Source organism: Ambystoma mexicanum, chromosome 11 (genome assembly GCF_040938575.1).
Source record: "Ambystoma mexicanum isolate Mex_15411 chromosome 11, UKY_AmexF1_1, whole genome shotgun sequence".
NCBI lineage: Eukaryota > Metazoa > Chordata > Amphibia > Caudata > Ambystomatidae > Ambystoma > Ambystoma mexicanum.
Genome location: NC_090934.1, coordinates 1,366,848,641 through 1,366,869,787, shown reverse-complemented (window position 1 = coordinate 1,366,869,787; position 21,147 = coordinate 1,366,848,641). Strand labels below are relative to the sequence as shown.

Genomic DNA, 21,147 nt, shown 5'->3' with positions numbered 1-21,147 from the left:
GTATTTGCAGTTAGTCCAATAAAAGGTATCAAACCTGCATCTCATGTGGTGAAGTCACAGAAAAAGAGTTATTCTTACAATGACAGCGTTACAAGATCTAGAATATCTAGATTTCCCTGGTTCTCTCAAGTCAGGAGTGGGAAAAATAGATGGCATATAAACAAGATGTGTCTGCCTCCCTCCATGAGCAGTCAGGACCACAACTATCTCCCTATCAAATATCAAGCAAGGAGAGAACACAACCTCATGTGGGTAGCTCAGGGGCAACGTGCTCGCCTTGGAAGCAAGACGCCATGGAGCACCACAGGTTCGATCCCAGGGTCCGCGCTTAGAAACCTCTGGGTATTAAGCTTGTTATGAATAACCTATCATATATCATAACCCTGCAAGCAATGGGGAGTAAGTAGAGGCTAGAGTGTGCTCCCGACCCATTTTGATTTCTAGGCAGTGCCCTTAACTTGACCTTTGGCTGGCTTATTTAAAACAAATTGCACTTTAAAGCTATATATAACACATACAAGTTTCAAAATGGGGCGAGACACCATCCTGCTATTCCAGAGGGATTAGAATCATCCAATTAACCCTTTATGTGACTGGACTGGTTTCAATCTTTTAGCCAGCATGACTGGGATTTGGTGGGCACACACGCCTCCAATTGCCCAATCACTTCGGCAAATCCTAACTGACTTTAACAAGTATATTGACAAGATCAAGCTGCAAAGAGTCTTCTTTCAAAACTTGATTGGAATCCTCCATCACAAATCTGAGTGGAGACTTGCATACACCGTGCCAAACAAGTAACGCACAAGTTACACAGGATCACTCATTCATTGCTTCATCACCAAATGTTGTTGTCCGTCCTGATTAAGGCCACCTAACTCAAAGCACACTAGATCTGCTACAATTAGGCCGAAACACAACTGTGTCGACATCTCTCTCCACAGTGTTTAATGCCAACACTGCTACTTGTTCGAGTTGTTTAGATCAACTCATGTTAAATTAGAACGTATAGTTCCATAAGGATGTAAGGGACTTTTCGTTTCATTGTGTGGGCTACATTGATCCACTCATCAGAATTAACCTCACATCACCAAGCTGTACTTCAGCAGAACCAACAAAAGGGTTGCGCTGGCTCCTTGGACCACCACTGCCTTGCCTCAAAACTGCGTTTTGAAGACACAAAAGGATGGCTGCACCTATTGGGCGAGTTGGTACAGGGAGCAAACCGAGAAAGATGCCAGTGTGTGTTCTTGTGTGCACCAAAAGAAGTGAATTCAAAAGTGGCGCTGCTCTGCGGCTTGCAAAAAGTTCCCATTGAAAAGGGAATATTCTACACTGAAAAGGTTGTCACTCTGATGCTCTTTTCCACTTTTCCTCATCACACTACTTTCATCAGTGAGACCCTTCCATGCCCATCCATATTCACATTGTGCTCCCTTAGAAAAGAGCACTATTCCTGAATGACAGGCTGCGTCAGCCAAATCTGAGAAATCAAAAGAAGCTTTACTTTCAGCTACATGGGAAAACGCTTTACTTTTGGGCTACAAAATGTCAAAAATCAATGCTTCAAAGAGGCCCTGGCTCTCTGGGACTATGTCAATTTCAGTGGATCTGCATTTTAAACAAATGGCTGTATAAAAAGAAACTGACTATGGCTGCAGAACAATATTGGGAAGTCAGATGGAAGAGCAAACTTTTTAAAAGAGAAATCTCAGCAGCATTCACCATGTGTCAAAATGGGCTTTTGCAAACAAAAAAAAATTCCTGTTTTAAAAAGTACAATGTTGAATAAAAACCTGTTGTGGCCTAGCCTAGCAATGTAAAGGGGTTTTGCGGGGAAACATATATGGGATGTTTTATTCAACAGGCTTGCTTCTGATTCAAAACAAAAACCTAAAATAAAGAAATACATATTTTTGGCTGTACTGGGAAATCAGGCCAAACAGGTTTCTGCCATGGCTCAAGGGACATTTGGCTGACCAAAGGAGTGGCCTAACCCCCAAAAGAAGGAGCCACCATAGATGATAGGACACAAGTGCTAATTTCTACCTTGGAAAACTTTGAATGGACCAAAAGCACTCAACGGCCTAGGCTCTTCAGACGTTTGACTGGGCTGAGGCCTCATACAATAGGAATTCTGGGACACGGACATGTAAAAAAGGAAATCGCATGTCCCCGCAACTTCTACTGGGGGCTTCAAAGCCAACTCAAGAGTAGCCTGGAAGTACATGACCATATTTGGAGGACAAAGGCAGACCATTTGTTTTAAAAGACTATTTTATTAATAAACTTTTAAGACTTTTCTTTGCAACCGGACTTCACAGGAATGTAAAAAGTTAAAAGTTTAAATGCAATTTTTGTGGTTTTCAAACACAACGTGGTAGCCTTCACTGCCATATCGGGAACAGAAATGGCAGATAATTGGACATGTTGAGAAAAGTGTACATGATGCCACTGTGAAATTCAATACTTACATGCCTTATGATAATACACATGTATAAAGTTATAGGATTTTAGGTCGAATATTTATCACTGAAAATCCTGTTAAGATGGGTGAAACAAAAGCCTACAACCGTGAGAATTGGACTGACATGCTCTGCGTAAAATATGTAAGCTGCCTATGTAATTTGCTCAAATGCCACAACTGTAAAAATGTGCCATTTATGTAAAAACTGGGTTGTGGCAAAATTAATTGTGGGAGGTTCTGGACATAGTAAACCCACATTATAAAGCTGATGTCATGTCCTTAAGAATCGAACCAGCTGACAGCAAGGCGGTAACAATCACTCCTGACCAATCCAGTTGTTTAGAGGCGTGCCCAGCTAAGCCTGCTATGATTCTATGATGTCACTATGGCTTATAAATAAGGGTGGCTGACAGAACTCTGAACACACTCTCTCCTGAATTTTCAGCGCCTGCGTTCCTGATCTTCTACATTCATCTTGCCAGATTCCAGATTCCACTGCAAGGCCAAAGCATAGCTGACCCTATCTCAGCAAGACCTAGATCCAGAAATACCAATAAAAATCTCAATAACCAGGGGAAAAGCTGTGGTACCCTTTTGGGGAGCATCCGTGACCAGACCGGCTTCTTGTCCACTACCTGCATGCCCACTGTACCTTTTGCATCCGGTGACCAGACTGGCGCAGCTGTTTGCTGTAAGGGGCGTCCGCTGTGCGGTGACCAGGTGACTGTCCCAAAATCCCAAACCCATGTGTGGACTGTATTTCCCCATCCCATAGAAACATATATCCTACCCCACCTTGATATTTTGTCTTTGTTCCACTCTCTAAGCAACCCTATCCATGTCTTGGTTATTTGTCCTACTATCAGAATTCTCTGTGCATCTTGCCCGTGATTCCTAGTGTTAGTGCCAATCTTTCATTCACCCCATCTTGTAACTCCTTAGCAATATTTTGATTAAATACATACCTTTTCCCTAAAGAACAGAGGTACACTGCGTGAAGGGTTACAACTGCAGCGTAACTTATATTCACGGTGGTGTTCCTCTTTTCTAGCCATTAAAACTAGTATAAGCAAAATCTGTCTTTTCCTTTCCAAACTGATTTTCTCTCTTTAACTGCTTCATTTTACCAAAACCGAACCTCCTTTTATCTAGCAAATCTGATCTAGTTCTTTATTTATAGCCATCCTTTCACTTCTATATTGTCCCTGTGATGTGAATCTATCCCCCAGCCCAAAAAATGCATTCCGATTCTGTGTTTTTCACCCGTTTAAAAAGAAAAACGTTTTGACATTAAAAACTGCAAATGTGTAAAATGCAACTTTTCCATGTGTGATTTGACTGCACTGTAATTACAATCTGCTTTGTGAACTGTATGCCTTTTGTGATACCTTGCCTTATAGTTGCTAGTGGTATAATATCCCTGATAATGTGGTAAAACATATGTGCATCATTATTTAATTACACATATAATTAATTATTTGTTAAAATCCGAGTGTCATTTTAGGCCATTGCAAAGGGTCTTATTTTGTTGGGGAAGGTCGGATTTTGATTCCGTTTGCTGCCTCATACCCCCGACTACCCGCTGCTTCTTTCTATCCACTCATATTTCGAGTAATTGTGGGTTGAGGGAACACTGTAGGGGGGAACCTTAACTCAGGTTCTATCTATCCTATTTGAAAAAGTGCTCCTATTCATTTGTGTTTTGGATATGTTTTGGATATGTTCTTGTAGAAGGTTAACCAAGTGTATTTCAGTGGTTTCATTGTAATTATCACCCCACTGGCGATTGCTGCCCAATATTAAAATGTGTGTGATTTCTTTGAATTTTAAAATAAATAAATATTGGATTCCCACCAACCGGCTTGGTTCATGGTCCATTGTGACCCGGGGTATTTGTAAAAGGGGGTGTGAGACGGGTTGTATGCCATCTCAAATTGAATTTGTAGAAAATAAAGAGAAAGCATTCCTATTGTGCGCTACATCCTAGGCTAAGACCAAGGTGTGTCGCCTGATTGAAATCCTTAACAATTGTCCTGCACAAATATGTATTGTCAACAATGTTTTCCTAGTTTTCTTACCACGTGTACATTTGCCGTGTCATGTATATATTCATGTCCTGTATGATTTTGATTTGTCACCATTTTATGTAGTATAATTTCTGTTTGGATCACTAAAATCCATTTGTGAAACTTCATGTGAGTGATATTCATTAGATGATTCTGTGAATTACGTGGGCCATTATGTTTTGTTTGTACGTCCTGATCAATTGAACATATTACTTGACCCACCTGAACAGATCAGGGAACCGCCAGGAGTTCTATTGATTATACTGGGATTTGGTGGGCTACAAAGCCTCCTGCAGGCACTCTCCCTCCCCATTCTGGAATTTAGTTTTCATACATAGATTTTTCATAGGAATTACACTGAAAGGCCAAAACTTGCTTCACTTTTGAAGGGCGAGTTTGTTAATGTTGCAATCTTAATTCCCTTTTCAAGGCCCATTCTATTTGTGTTGCAATCGCAAATCTTTCAATTTAGGTTCCTATACCAATATTAGTCTCTTTTGCTTCCTTTTATTGTTGAAAAAAGTGAGAAACACCCCCAACATACTTTAATCACTTATAGGTTCCATTCTGTTGGCATATAATAGTTGGAGAGTTCCTCATTAGGGCTGGGCAATAGGGACCAAAAGTCATATCAATATTTTTGGGCTGAATGGTTGTATACGAGATATATTGTTATTGTTATTGTTATTTTGCACTTATATAGCGCCTTATATACCATTGGTATGGTCTGAAGGCGCTTGTAGGTTGAACGCCCTTGGGAACCGAAGTTCAGATCAGTAGAGAGAGTAGGGAGAGTCAAAAGGTGCGTGTGAGCACCGGGTATGTGTGCAGCTCGTGCGGTACTCGTGTAATAGCTGCTTCTTAGCGGTAGGTGTGGTGGTTGAGAGATCAGGAGAATGTGTTCGTTCTGGCAGGATTTATCCGGAACGGATGTGGCTGCGTTAGGCCTGAGGAAAACGCCTGGCTGGGGGTGTGGAACCAGCAGTGATTACATAGAATGATGTGGAGTAAGCGGCGGAATGTTGGTATGAGAACAGTTATACCGAATGGTGTCATAGTATCTCTGTGTTCTAGTTGAGTGGTGATGTAAGGAGAGAGTAAGCATGGTGGTGTGGTATGATCGGTTATATGCTCTTTCACTGAGCACACTTCTAATTGCAACTTTCCCAGAGAGGGTACTGGGCGTATTTCTAAATACAGTTTTCCACAGAGAGGCTATTGGGCATACTTCTAGATTCAGTTTACTAGAGGCTATTGGGCACACTTATAAATGAAACTTTCCAGAGTGTCTATAGGATACAGTTCTATAGTCAACTTTCACAGATGCTATTGGGGACACTTCTAAATTCAACTTTACAGAGCGTCTATTGGATACACTTCTATAATCAACTTTCACAGAGGGTATTGGTTGCACTTCTAAATGCAACCTTCATAGCGACGCTATTGGGCGCAATTCTAAATTCAATTTTCTACGTAGTGGATTCTGGGCGCACTATTAAGTCAATTTTCAGAGAGGCTTTTCCAGAGAGGGTGTTGGGAACACTTCTAAATTCAATTTAACAGAGAGACTATTGGGCACACTTCTAAATGCAACTTTCAAGAGTGTCTATAGGATACATTTCTATAGTCAACTTTCATAGATGTAATTGGGAATACTTCTAAATTCAACTTTACAGAGCGTCTATTGGATGCACTTCTATAATCAACTTTCACAGAGGGTATTGGTTACACTTCTAAAATGCAGATATTTTATATCTCGTTATCGTTTATGTAGCTTAAATTGTCAGTTGTAATCTGCCAACTACATGTGAGATGTCACAAACACCTTTTTAAGATATTGATGAAAATAAAGTGCAAGTACAGGGTTCCTCTTCTTGTTTGTTGTTCTGTTTGAATATATATCTATATATCACCCATATGTAATGGCTCTGTGTGCACAAGAAAGGAGCGTTTCCACTCCTGTGTTGTGCGTTTCTGAGTTGGTGCCTTCTAGAAAAAGCTTGTGGTGAGGATTGCATCTATCAAGTCCTTGTATCTGCCTAAACTGAGCACAATTTGCAGCAGCAAGAAAATGAGGTGCTGTAAAACCAGATACAATATGAAGAAGCCTGGTATGTTATCATTAGAAATCCATTGCTCATTTAGTGAATCATTAGTAATTAGTGACTCATTTATTTATCCATCATTCATTCTGATTAGTAGAGACATTAGTTATCCATTATCCATATTATTCAGCCATTTGCATTTGCTAGAGAAAGAGGCCTGTTATATTTTAAGTGCCTTGTAGAGACATGGGAGGCATATGTATTATGTATGCATTGTAGAGACACGCATGAGTGTGCACTTATAAGCATAGAGCTATGGTATAGTGCTTGGAGTTTGCGAGAGAAAGAGTAAACGAGTAAACGCTAGAATGCATGAGGCCACTGGCTCTGAAGCCATTGAGACAGACAGAACAGAAGCGCCACGGACTGCGAAAGAATGTTTTGAGTTACAGTTGTATGAGGAATGCATAAACAGTTTGGTAGGCAGACAGAGATAAGAGGTCGCCTTTGCCTTAGTAGAAACAGAGAAGGGCTGGCTTATCAGGCACTGGCTGATTGTTCGTAGACAGAAAAGGTGGGGGCAATCAAGCAGGGAGCGAGTAGCTTTAGAGAGAGACATGCACAGAGAGAGGGATTTCACTGAATGCAGTAGAGGGGAGATGGGAGGATGGTATGGTTTTGTAATACAGAACGCAGAAGGCCATGGTATAGATATGATGTACGAATGTCACGATGACAGAACACACTGAAATAGTATATGCGTACACAGACTTCCAGGCAATGTTCGGATTTAGAAATGCTGGTTTGACAGAAACAAGTGAATGCTTAATGTAACCATAGAGATTATGTACGTCATTTGACACTATAACTGAGCAGTAGGAGTGTATGCTGGAGTCTGAGATGGAGATGGTCTGAGATTGAGGAGAGGCGTTTTGGAAGAGAGTTGGCATGAGATCGAGGGGCGAATGAAAGGAAGTTGCCATTGAGGGAGAAGTGTTTTAGGTGCAGCAGAATCGGATGGCTTTGGGAGTTCGGAAGCTTGTGGTAGCATTCTGATGAGAGCTGATGCAGATCGATCTAGCAGGGAGACTGGCAGAGCTTTGGCAGCAGATGCAGATGCAGACTGCTGAGGGGCCAAAGGGAGAGAGGCCCTTGTTGACAGACTGGTTGCAAGGACGCTGGAGGGGAGAGACACGAGATTGGGAAGCTTGCCCTTGGCAGAGGGGAGTATTGCTGAAATGAGGCCTAATTGATCTGAATAAGACACGTGCCAATGAGGAATTAGGACAGACAGTCACACAGCGCTTTTGGTTTGATAGAAGGTTTTCAGACAGGGATTGTCTTAGAGAGAAAGTGTGAAGTGTGGTGTGGTGTGGATTGGAGAGGAATGCTGAATGCTGACACTTGCCATATGTATGTTGCTATTAGACATGATAGATCCAGCAGGACTGGATACAATGCTATTAGATGGCTTGCATTAGAAGCCTATAAGGCTTACATGTATTGCATTGCATTGTAGATTTGCACCCAGAGCATAAAAGGTGCAAATTCGAATAAGTGTTTTTATTGTTGAATCGATTCATGCGTTTTCTTTTTGTTTTATGTTTGTGTGTCCATAGCATAGTAACTTAGGAGTAACACAGTGCACAATCGCCTTGAGATACAAGAGCAGGGGAGCATAGTGGTCCACCCCCCCTCCCCAGGTAGATTTGGAGACTAGCAAGTGGTCACCCATGTGGGGCTGGGCCAAAGGGAATTTTCTTTTTCGGACTAACAGTGCAAGCCGTCAAGGCAGGTTTTGTAACACCCTTTGTTTAGGCCACTACAACCACTGACCTTAATGGGGGCTAAAGCATAAATGGCAAGAAAGAGAAGCCAAACCTCTCAAAGTGCAGGTAACATGGACAGAGGCTCAACACTCAGGTAGGGGCTACAGGTCGACACTAAGTCACAATACAGTTCATACACACCTCTAGAAAATACACTACACATAGAAATCTATTAGGTCAAATAAGTGCATAATACACAGTAGTAAAAAGATATGAAGTATATAATAAAAAAAACAGTAATGTCTAAAATGTGTCTATATGTTGAACTACCACAGGTAAGCATCAAGGTAAGCATCAAACATAAATGAACAGGGGGTGAGGGGAACAAGCAAACCATACACCCCACCGACTTACTCTCTTAATCCTATAGTGGTTGATAAAACTACCATTGGGCAAAAATGGGCTGCCTGAGAGGCACCGCTGGGGCTGCACACCTTAGAGGTGAACCAATTACATAAACCTGATGTACAGTAAAAAAGGGTCGTTATGGAATGGGGAGTTTAGGAGAAGTCCCCCCAGCGACCCAAAATAATTAATGGATCGAAAAAACAAAAGAGGAAAAAGCAAAAAGTTGTGAGGCCCCAAAAAGTGGCACTAGAATCGCCAAAAATAGGGATTCAGACTTAAACGCATATGTAAATAAACCCAGAAGATCTCACATTAAATACAATATAATGCAGCATGTAAATTCCAGATGTTCACTGGGCCACAGAAAGAAAGCTACGACAATGGGTGGAACCAGATATTTCTTACGGGAGGCAAGTTGCTCTATTGTGGTTAGCCGTTAACTGTTCAGCCATTACTTTGCATTGATTTGTACTTACAATGTGGTCCTTGGTCCTCTAAAGACTATTTCAGTTCTGAAGCAAGCCAAGGAATGGTTAGGTTTTGTCACAGGGCGTTTTGTGATTCTGTGAATCTATGTGTTTTCTACGACAACATTTTTCATCTATTTATTTTTTACTGAGTTTAAACTTTGATTTACCTTTTTATTTAATTAGCGTCTCTTACCCCATGTCCCCCACTTACTTTCCCGATTGCCCTGCACAAACGTCTTTTTCCTTCGTGTATTTGGGAGGGATGGGAAGCTTAATGTTCATTGTTTTTACTCAAAAATCAATTAACAAATTACAGAAACTAGATTCCAAATGATGTAACATACGTCTAGAACTGGACTTGTGGAAATGAAAATATATGCATACAACATCTCATTCTTACCTTTTGATCAGGAGGTGGAATATAAATTATTTTATCCAATCTTCCTGGTCGCATCAAGGCATCATCCAACAAGTCTGGTCTGTTTGTGGCAGCCACAATTAGAACGCCTTTGTTGCAAATCTCTTGAAGTTCCATCTATAAAAAAAAGGATATTTTATAAAATGTTAACTATTAGTAGGTAAAACCATTGTTTTATATTTTTTGCTTCCAGGTGAGCACCAGGCCAGAGTCGCACACTCAAATTTATTGCTACTATTTCTAGCTTGGATTGAGAGGATTTCTAGGGTTGTGCTGATAACGTTTGTAACAAGGTCCTCTGCTTGGTTCTAGGGACAGCCAAGAGAGGGGACGCAAGGGTCTGGGGTACGTCCCTGAGCCTGTGGATGATTAGCTCTGGTGAGGATCCTCTGGTCACCCTCCCTTAAACCCCCACACTACTGCCCGCATTTCCAACATAGCATCGGAGAGTTTCATGCAAACCCAGCCCTCTAGAGAGGGAGAGAGTACCAGCGGACTACACACTTGGAAAGCAGCTATATACACAATATGTTTCTAAACACACATGTCGCTGCCAATGTCAGACACCTGGAAATAAAACAACTATCGGGCTCAAAGATGGTGGAAAAAATTCTACGTGGACACATGTATCAAATATTCTGCAGGGAGGGGGAAGTCATTCAAAATGTTTCCCATGCCAGTATTAAAAACCAAGCCAGCTTCTAAGTCTGCAAAAATATATATATTAGTGCCTTGTATATGAAACCTTATACAGCATAACCAAAGGAACCACAAAATCTTTCTGAAGTTTTTTCAAGGCCTGCATGAGACACTGCGTGGTCAATTAGTGGTTCGCTGGCAGCATCATACCCTGTGTAGGAGCCAAACACACGCAATGTAATGTAAAGTGGTTTTATATAGTGCCCTTCATCCAATAACGATGGCCTAACTGTGCATCACTCTGTAAAGGAGGGGCAGGGAGTGTTAGCCAGATCGTGGGAAGGCAGTTGGTAAAGGATGCAGGTCGGAAGTACCGGTTACCCATGTGCTGGTACGAAAATTTCTATGTTGTTTGTGGTTGTTATGGATGGGCAGGTTAGTCATATCGGCAGCCCCTGGATTGTTGAGTGCAAATATTGACATACTAAATATGACAGGATAAATAAATAAACTGTCCAGAACAAAAATTCACTTAGCAAGGAGACACATTTAAACTGTACCACTGAACAGTATTTATTTTAACTTCTGGAGAGGTAAAGGGAGGGTAGGGTCTTTTTAAGCCCCACTCTGGGCATTTTATTAAGGGGGGTTGCTTTGTTCAGGGAAACCACAAGACTGGCCGTTGTTGCCACATGGGCTCTTTGTGAGCCCAAGATTGCAGCCTCCAAGGTTGTTTGGACTGGTTTAGACCAGTCCTTGGCCATGCCATTACACTTCCTGTGGGGGGTGGGCCCGAGTATTTGGAGGCTATTGAGGCCAACCTGATCGGCTGGCTGCCAAAACCTTTGTTTTGAAACCCCGAATGGGATTGGTGGGCTGGCATAAGCCAGCCCTTGTGAGTAAAGGAATATATAGGAGAAACCCTGTTCCTGAGCTCAGAGCTGCTGGACGTTTGTAGGATAAGCAGGTCTGCTTACTTGCTCGAGGATTTTTGTAGGCCTTCTTCTGGCCACACTTGCTGGATGCAGGGAACTGGGCATAGCTCCGGCTTGGATCCTTGGCTGCTGGGTGCCCTTCACGGGGTTTGCTCATTCTGCTCTTGGTTGTGTTCATCTGCTAGGGCCAGGCCCTCCATCCTAGGGCTGTTTCCCGGCCTGTTTTACCTCATTTTACCACTGCTTACCCGCCAAGTCATCCCACCTTGATTTTGGAAGCTGCTGCCGCCTGGAAATATGTTATGACTCCCCAAACCTGCATAATGTGCCTGCCTGGGTCGTCTCTGGTCGCCACCACTGTTGTCCTGCTGCAGGGGTCATTTCTGTGTGTGTGTGTGTGCTGACCAGGTTTGCCTGCTGAGCCTCTGGGTTCTGCCGTTGGCATGTTCCTCTGTCCTCCTGGAGCCCTCTCCATTGTGGATTCTACTTATGGATGGTGGGTCCCACTCCACTGAAGGAGGATCGTTCTTCCTTTGGGCTGTATGGTGTCAATGTTAGCTCAGGGTGCCAATGAATGGGTGACCAGAACCTTCATTTCGACCTTTAGAAAGAAGCTACTTCCCACGTTGATTCTCCTTCTGGGAACCACACTTCTGGAGGCAACCGCCAAGTACTTACCTCTGGGCCCTTGGTTGGTGGGTTATTCTAAATACTCCCTCTCAGGGGTCCCTGTGGTCTGTGGTCGTTGGGTTCTGCAGGTCCTCTTCTACTGCATTTCTCCATTGCATAACATTGGGGCCTGAATCCTGCTCGGCTTCTTTGCTCTGTACTGGGTCTTTAACCCTTCAACCCTCCCTCCACTGGATCTCTTCTTCTGAGTCTCCACTGGTGTCACCTGGGGTTGATGGCTGTGTTCTGGGTACCCATGGAAAGAAACAGACTTGGCTTTTCCTATTGTTTCCTATGAACTACTCTTCTCAACATTGGAACACTTCAAAGCGACATTGCAAGGTACTCGCCTGTACTGTGACATTTTCCTAGCGTCTTCCCAAGGTCCCTGGAATTCCCCACCAAGCCCTGGATCTTTCTAGGAACTTTTAATTCTGTACATTACACTGAGTCAAAGGTTATACATTGCATCCTTGTGTGTTGATACAGTTTTATTCCTTGATGTGTAATATGTCCTTCTGGGCCTAGGGAGTTTCGAGCTAAAATATATCCTGGACTTTGGTAGTCCTCCTGGCTGTGTTGGACATTGTGCTCCCCTGTGCTCAACCTCTAAGTGGTATGCTCTGTTATAAGCATGTGTGTTACGTATAATAATTCATGGAGAATGTAATAGGAAGCCTGCGCTAAGGTCTGTTTGGTACCTTGGGATTCTGAACCCTATCATCATTACTGTGTGCAATATTGTTAGCCATTCATTTGGATGCACGTCACCCCAAACAGGTTCTTGCCATCCAAGGTTCTGGAGGTCACCATGAGAATTTAGAAATTGCAAATTGGCACCCGGAAGTATTCGAGAAGAGATTAGGATGTGTTCAGGGTTTCGTACACTGCATCAAATTGAAGAAAGGGGCAATCCTGATGGCATCCAAACTTTGGATGGTACCGTTGGCTTTACGAAAAGAGATGTAAGAAGAAATCATCAGAATGGAGAAGGAAGGCATTGTGGAGAAGACAGTTGTCTGAGACGGTCAGTCCCATAGTAGTTGTGAGAAAACCGAACGGCTCAGTAAGACTTTGCATAGGCTTGAGGAACCTAAACAACAATGTTGCTGCAGAGAGATTTCCATTGCCTAGGATTGATGACATATTAGCAGATATTGCGATTCTAGACCTCAGAACAGTATACCATCAGATCGAGCTTCATGAGGACTCTATGGACCTTAAAGCCTTTATAACACCCATTGGACTATTCAGATGCCGAAGGATGCCATTTGGTTTGGTATCGGCAGCAAGTGTATTCCAGAATGCCATGTACCAGTTGCTGGGCAGTGAAAAAGTGGTGCTGTTCCATCAGGATGATGTATTGGTGTGCAGTATGAATGTGGATGAACAGGATGGATGCTTGCGGAGGGTGTTCAAAATATTGAAAGAGGCAGGGCTGACAATTGCCAGGGAGAAGTGCACCTTCAGGGTGAGTAAGGTGACGTATCTGGGTCATGAGATTTCTGGAGAGGACACAAGACCCAAACATGACACAGTTGAAGCAATCAAGGGCACAGTTTGTCCAAAGAGTAAAAGCGATGTAGCTTCCTTTTTATGTCTGGTAGAACTCTACAGTAAATTCATTGAGAAACTGTCAGGCAAAACTAAAAACATGAGGAAACTCACACGGAAGGGGGCCGTTCTCCAATGGAATGATTTGTGTTCACGAGAATTTGAATCCATCAAACAGCATATTGTCAATGCTCCTGTGTTGTCAGGCTTTGTGGAAGGACGTAACACTGATTTATGCAGATGCCAGTGACTCTGGTTTGGGGGCTGTGTTGATGCAAGAGCCCAGGGAGATTTACTAACCATAGCGTTCGGCCTCTAGGACTTTAAAAGAGGCAGCGGTGAGATATTCTGTTGTGGAAAAAGAAGTGTTGGCCTGTACATGGGCAGTCAAATTCAAAATGTATGAGTGGGGTCGCGAATAAACAATAAGGATGGACCATAAACGTTTGATTCGTATTTTTCAAAACGAGGTTTGGGAGGGGTACCCAGCAGGATAATGAAGTGGGTCAGAACTTAACAAGGCCTACACTATCGGACGGAGCATATCCAAGGAAGGAACAATATTGTGGCCGATGGTCGGTCCAGATCTGCATTGCAGGATCAGACATTTGTTGAGCCGGATTTCGGAGATAAGGTTGCAGAAATGTTTCTTGTACAAGAGTATCAAAAGAGGTGAATGGGATACAGCATGCTGTGCTGACAATTCATATTGGATGTTGCTTGATTTAGTGAAGAAAAATGTATTTGACTTTGGTGATGAGAAGGTGAAGGATTTCAAGAAGGTGAGGAATGAGTTTGAGTGAAGGATTCCTTTAGTGTAGAGGGCATAAACTGGTTGTTCCCCAGGGCATGCAGAAGGCAGTCATGGATTTAGGCCACAGAGGACGTTTGGGGTTGGCAAGAACCAAGAGTCTTGTAAGGTCCGATTTCTGGGGGTCTGGTGTTGACAAGGATGTGGAGGGAATGGTAAAATGTTGTTCAGAGTGTCTGGATGGGGACAAAGGACTCAAAGGATGCAAACCTCCCATGAAGGTAAGAGACAGTCCCAAGGTTCCATGGGATGACATTCATTGGATTTATTAGGTCCTTTTAACATCAGAGGTACGAAGGACCCCCATCTTCTGGTTGTCATGGAACATCAAAATGGCTTGAGGTGTGTGTTTGGAAGGGGATTAGCAGTATCATTAGGTTTTTGGAGCCTTTGTTTTGGCAGGAGGGTTTTCCTCGCTGTTTGTCAGAAAATGGGTCTCAATTGGTTTTGAAGGAGTTCAAATTGTTTCTGGAGAGGTATGGGAATAAGCAAGTGACAATAGCCCTTTACCACCCCCAAAGTAATGGTTGTATGGAAAGGTTTAACCGCACGTTGATGGATGTGATTCTAATTGCAGTAGCCACAGGAGGGGATTGTATAACAGCGGTCATGGAGAGGACATTTCAATATAGGCTGACTCTGAATGCAGTGACAGGTATTGCACCATTTGAATTATTGCGTGGTAGGAAACCAAATACTCATTTGTGCCCAGGATGGATGGGCAGGTCAAGATGTGAGAATGTGGGTGTGGAACGTGCGAGGGAGAGACTGATGGTTAGTGGATACAAGGCTAAGAGATTTGATGACAAGAACTGTTGTAAAAGCTTTGAGGTCAAACCTGGTGATGCGATTAAGATAAAACTTCCAATCAAAGTGAGAAAAGGTGATTCCAGATTTTCAGAGCCCAAGGTCGTGGTCAATGATTTGGGAGAATGCGTGTTGGTCAGAGGCAGAGGAGTTTGGAACAAAAAGAGTGGCTGTGTTATGCAAGAGGAACATGGTGGTTGAGTGATGTCTCATTAGCAGTAGAAGAAAGAATGGTTGCGTTTACATTGGCACCAGTTGTGCCAATGTGCCAAGTTACCTACAGTTTCGATCAGTATTGTATCTGTTGAGTATATATGCTCACTTCTGTTGTTAGCTTTCCCTGTCAGGGTCTGGAACTTGGAACCACTGGGAGATCTGAAGCGAGAAAGGTTTCCGGTTCCAGAGAATGGCAGTTGACGACCTGGGCTGGACAGAGTCCGCTGCTTAGATGAGCTGCTTATCGTTTCCCAATAAACACAGATAGGACATCACGTTGTGCCGTGTGATCCTTAATGACCTCACCAATTGATCTTAACAAGGGGTGCAGAGTTTAACATGGTGTGCCGCTGCGAACGCTGCCGGCGTCTGTGGAGGTTCGGGGGGTTGGGGGGAAATGTGTGTTAGGTTTGAGCCAGTGCTTCTGTGCGCTTATCACATCATGGTGTGGGAGAAGATTTTAAGAGGAAGCAGGAACGAGCCAGGTTTGAGGGCCTTTTTAAATGCCAGTTATTATCAATGTTGCGCATGTGGAGGAGCAGAGAGTTCCAGATGATCGGAGCTTGGACAGAGAAGGAGGATCTGCCCAGTCTGGTGCAGTTGTAATGGGGGGGACAACTAGGAGAGATGCTATCCGGATCGGAGTGTCCTGGAAAGGTGGTAGCGAGTGAGTTTGTCTTGGAGGAATTCCAGGCCGCTGTTGTGGATGGCACGGTGGGTGAGCCAGTGGAAGACACATAGTTTAGGGATGATGTGTTCTCTGGGAGGGAGGTCTATGAGCAGGCGGGATGCAGCGTAATTCTATGCAGTTGTCTTAGCTGCAACGCTGGTGTGCCTAGATAAATGCAGTTTTCATAGTCTAAGCAGGAAAGGATAATGGAGATGATGGTAGAGAAACAGTGAAGATAGGCGAGGTATGGGAAGATACGCCTGAGGATGATTAGGTGGACGAAACAGGTTCTGTATACGGAGCTGATGTGTTGGGAGAGCGATACATCAGTGTCCAGTGTGCATCCAAGCTTTTTCACCGAAGTGGCGGTTGCTGAGGAGGGGGACGGGGGGTGTGTTACCTAGGGAATGTGTCCAGGAAGGAGCGCTGTTCTCCCATAGACCAGGATTTCTGTTTTCCAAGGGTGGAGGATGAGGTGGTTGGTGGTCATCCAGTGGTCATTATCCGAGAGGCATGATGACAGATCTGGGCGGGTGGAACCCAATGAATTGGGGATATTTAGGATGATCTGGGTATCGTCTGCTTAGTTGTAACAGGTTAGATTGTGGGAGTGGATGAGTGCGTGGAGTGGGTTTAGATAGATGTTGAAGAGAGGAGATGGGGATGCCCCCTGTGGGACCCCTTTTGGTATTGATTTGGATGTAGAGGTGAAAGGGTGAAGGAGCATGGTTTGCCAGTGATTAGAGATGGAGGAGTGGTTAATGATATCGAAGGCAGCAGAGAGGTTAAGGAGAATTAGTACTGCGCATCTTTCAGCACCCGCTGTTCTTTTTAGGTCGTTCCAAACAACACTAGGGAGGACTCCATTCCTTTGAGGGGTCTGAAGCCAGATTTGGCAGGGTCAAGGAGATTGTTGGTTTCAATTAAATGACTGAGTCTCTTGTATGCTGTGTGGTCCCCGAGTTTGGCCATGAAGCGGATGTTGGCAATGGGCCGGTAGTTCTGGGCAGGGAGTGGGTCGAGTGTAGGCTTTTTGATGAGAGGTTTGATGTGGGAGGTCTTTTAGGCTTCCAGGAAGATTCCCGATGTTGGGGAATGGTTAAGGATTGAGCGTGCAATACTGCCTGCACAGATTGAGGCTAGGATGTTTTTAACGAGTGTGGGCGGGAAAGGATCTTCAGGGGATCTGGACGAGCGGCTTTGTGCTAGAAGCGAGCGGAACTCCTGGTATGAGATCTAAGAGAAAAAGGCAAAGGTTTGCATCGGGATGGAGTTTGGACGGGGAATGGTTGGTGGGCGGGAGCAGAATATCTATTTTCAAGATGATGGCAGATGTCTGTCGATAGCGATGTTGTGGAAATGTTGTGATAAGGCATCACATAGGGATTGGGACTAGGGTGGAGTGGGGGTAGAGCAACCTGGAGAGTTCAAGTTTCTGTTTGCATAGAATGCTTTCTTGGTTTTTATGATTTCCGATCTATAGGCCCTTCTTAGTCTTGCTAGGGCGGTTACGTTTTGAGCAGTTGGATTGGTTCTCCAGGTCCATTGTAGACAGTGCTTGAGGGTTTTTAGCGATTTGAGGTTGGTGGTGTACCACCCTGGTATGGGGCTCGATCTCTAAGAAAGCCATTTTGTTGGGGTGAGTGGATTGAGGGCGTTGAAGAGCCAGTGGTTGAAGAGTTTGATAAGGGGGGGGGGGCTTCCTGGAGGGAGAGTGCTGGGAGTGAGTTGAGGAGGGAGTTGGCTAGATCCAGGGTGATAAAGACTTTGTTCCAGAGTGGGGTGAAAGGTATGGAGGTTGGTGGTGGCCGGGAATGGCCTTGGCTGTGCTTGAAAAATGGTACAGAGAAGAAGATTGTTGAGTGATCTGTCCATGTTAAGGGGTATAGAGGCAATGTGGATATGTTTGTAGCGCTGAAGACCACAACGAGGATGTGGCCTCCAGTGTGGGTGGGCAGAGAAATGTGTTGTGTCAGGTATAAGGCTTCTAGGTCATCTGTTAAAGAGCGGGTCGTGGGGTTTGAAGGGGAGTCAAAACAGATGCTGAAATCACCTAGGATGAAGAGTGCAGAATGTAGGTTGAAGGTAGTTGTCAGATCGTCGCAGAGTGTGTCTGAAGATTTTGTTGTAGCCAGGTGGTCTGTAAAGGAGTAGGACGCTGTAGGAAGTGGAGGGTGAGAGTTGGAGTCTTACAAGAAGGGATTCATACTCTGTGGTGCTGGCTAAGATGTTGTTGATAAGCAGAGGAAATAGGAGTTTGTGTAGGATTACTAGTCACCCACCTCTTCTTGATCTATTCCAAACAATCAGGTTGTAGCCGGGTAGGGGAGGCCTTGTGTGCAATAGGTTTGTAGTCGATGAAAAGGATATCTGGGTTTTTGTACAAGATAAGGTCAAAGATGTTGAATTTGTTTTTAGGATTTGACCTGGGGTTGATGAGAATGCAAGAGATTTGGTGGGGTTTGGTTGGAAGTGCTGGACAGGTCGAGGTGAGGATTGTTGAAGGAGGGTGCGGGGAGGATGGGGTGGTGGCGGTGGGTTGAGGGAGGGTGTGGCCAGAGGAGGGTATGGGGAGTTGGGGAGTGGTGGTGGTGGATTGAGGGAAGGGGGTGGAGGTGGACATGGGGAAGGAGGGAGGGAGGGAGGGAGGGAATAGTGCTAAGACTGGGTTGGGTGTCGGTCATGAAGTCAGGGGCACAGGCATGCAGGGGTCGCATGCACAGGAGACCTGGGTGGATAAATGCCCTGGCGCCTTTGGCGCCAGGCTCATGAACAAAAGTAAACAAGAACATCCATTTAACATCAAAAGGCTTTTATTATGGACATAGCACTTCAGATGCATTAACCTTGAACTTTCCATCCATTAAGCAGGATGCATTAACCTTGAACATTCCATCCATTAAGCAGCCCCAAGTGTATTCTTGGGTGTGGCTGCTAATGGATTGCCTTCGCACGTGCTCACTCTCTAGGAGTGGCAGGGTGTGGCTGGTAAGCCGGCCCTAAAGGGCGTGCCCACGATCTCAGCTATATAAGCTGCCCCGATCCTCAAGACAGACGCTTCGCGTTATTCTGCACTTGCAAGCAGCGTAACACTCACCGTCGCCTGAGGTCAGACTTACCTTTGAAGACCCTGCTTCCTGGACATCCTGCTTCCTGCCAGCATACTTACCAGCTGGGGGAAGCTGTTCTTACCTGTACATCTCTTCGGCGAACCAAGTATTCATCTTTACACTTTCCGGAATGCCAAAATCTTCATCTTGGCACTGCAACACGACATGCTGCATCATCGACAGCAGCACCTGCAAGGAAAAACAGACGACAAGGTTAGACATCGGAAAAAACAGTCAGTTTAAGGTTGCGCTTCGCCATACTTCGCGCTTTTCCTTAAACCATCATTTACCTGCTGTTGAACATTGCGGTAGCATCCATCTTCGATCCGGCCGCGTCTTGCGTCATACAGCTGCGTTGAGGCCGTGTTTCCATCTAAGGGAAGAAAACAGAAGAGACATTATTGCGGGCATAAATAGGAGCAACATATTAAGACATTAAAGAGAACTAACAGCTTCACAAGAGCTCAAGAAAGACTTACCAATCATAAGGAGAAGCATAGTCGCAGCTGGACTGGACTAATCCTTAACAGGGATCAGTGAAGGAACTAGATCCCATTCGACGCGCCCCTGCCAGAAGTAGCAGGACGGAGAGCTTATCTTCCATAATTCACAGGCGAGCTTTATGGGTCGGCGCATGCTCACAGAAACCGTACTTTGGGGTGAAGGGTTCGAGAGGTACAACAATCACAGATTGGCGCACTCACACACTCTTATATCCACGCAGGAGCAGTATCCCCACGTACCACTGATCACAGGTTTTCTACTGAGGGAGGGGGGTGATTCAAGTTCAGGCAGGGCTGCAACCGTGCCCCAACGCCTCTGCATAGACCAGGTGAGCGTAGGAGTGCGGGATGGGAGGTTATATCGAGTGGGGCAGAGGTGTGGGCCTTTTCTTGTCTTTCGGGTGGCCCATGGGGTGTGGGTTAGAATGGGGGGCTGTACAGGGCGGGGTTTTGGCCAGGGCTGCACTTCCTACACTAAGAGAAGAGAAGTGGGAGTTGGGGGTAGGAGAGCCGGGCTTGGGAGAGGTGAGATGTGCAGGCTCAGGTGAGGAGGTAGCAAGGGGATTGGAGTATGAGGGTGGGCTCGACTGGTTAGATGCGTGGTGTGGGATGCTCATGGAGTTAATTTCTTTTAATCTCGCTCTTCAACGTACTGCTCGGACTTATGCGGTATTGAGATTTATGTGGATGTAGGAGTGGGGTGAAAAAGATGGGGTTGGGCAAGGGTGGAGGTAGGGCGTATACCTTGGCATTTTGGAGGGTGAGGGAGGGGCTGCGATACGAGGTGGAGGGTTGAGAGGTTGGGCTGTGCGTTGGAGGTTTGGGGCTGGATGTGGTGGGTACAGTAAGGCATACTGACGCACCAGCGTGCAGCTCAGATTTGGGCATTATGCGGCATGGTATCCATCTTGTGGGTCGGATGCACCCTAAATTGGGAGATCACACGTATGGACGGTGCAGCTGGGGTTGTGTGGGAGTAGGGACGCAGGTTTGTGTAGTAATGCAGAAACTCCTAGATTCGGGATACCTGGATAGAGGGAGAAACACCTAAAAATGGGGGCACAATATCAAATGCAATAAAACCTAGATTTGGTATACCTGGATCGAGGGAGAAATACTGAAAAGGGAGGTACAACAATAAATGTAGAGACACCTAGATTTTGGGATACTTGGATGGAGGGAGAAACGCCTAGAATGGAGGCACAACCGTTAAATAGATGCTACTTTAAGGTTGGTGTGCAGTAGTGGCAGGATTACTACTCACTAGCTGGCAAACCATGTTATGTAGGTGAGAGGGGTGGTAGGGATTTCCAGAATACAGTATTTGCTGTTCTCCTCAACTAGGCCTACTTACCGAGTAAGGGAAGACCTTCTTCAGTGATAGGACCCTTATAAGGCTGGTATATTATTTATGATTGCTTTGCAATCTTGCTCTTTTGTACTTCTATGTAACTTGATTTGAGTGCTCTCTGTGGGTCTAGCTGTACTACTACACCACCCCCGAAGCACCTGAAGTCTTGCCTTACTGTTCTGCTACACTTTCTTGATAGAGTGATGGCTAGTCCGAAGTGTCCAGTACCCTGTTCATCA

At 44.7% G+C, this 21,147-nt stretch overlaps 1 protein-coding gene across 4 annotated transcripts in view; it reads right to left on the bottom strand.

The window, feature by feature from the left end:
* AFG2B (AFG2 AAA ATPase homolog B) overlaps positions 1-21,147 on the bottom strand; it is a 275,189-nt gene that overhangs the window by 70,167 nt on the left and 183,875 nt on the right. For all 4 annotated transcript variants that reach the window (XM_069624940.1, XM_069624941.1, XM_069624938.1 and 1 more), the window contains exon 7: positions 9,626-9,760. In XM_069624940.1, the coding sequence (XP_069481041.1) occupies positions 9,626-9,760 (135 nt within the window). The remainder of the gene's footprint in view (positions 1-9,625; positions 9,761-21,147) is intronic.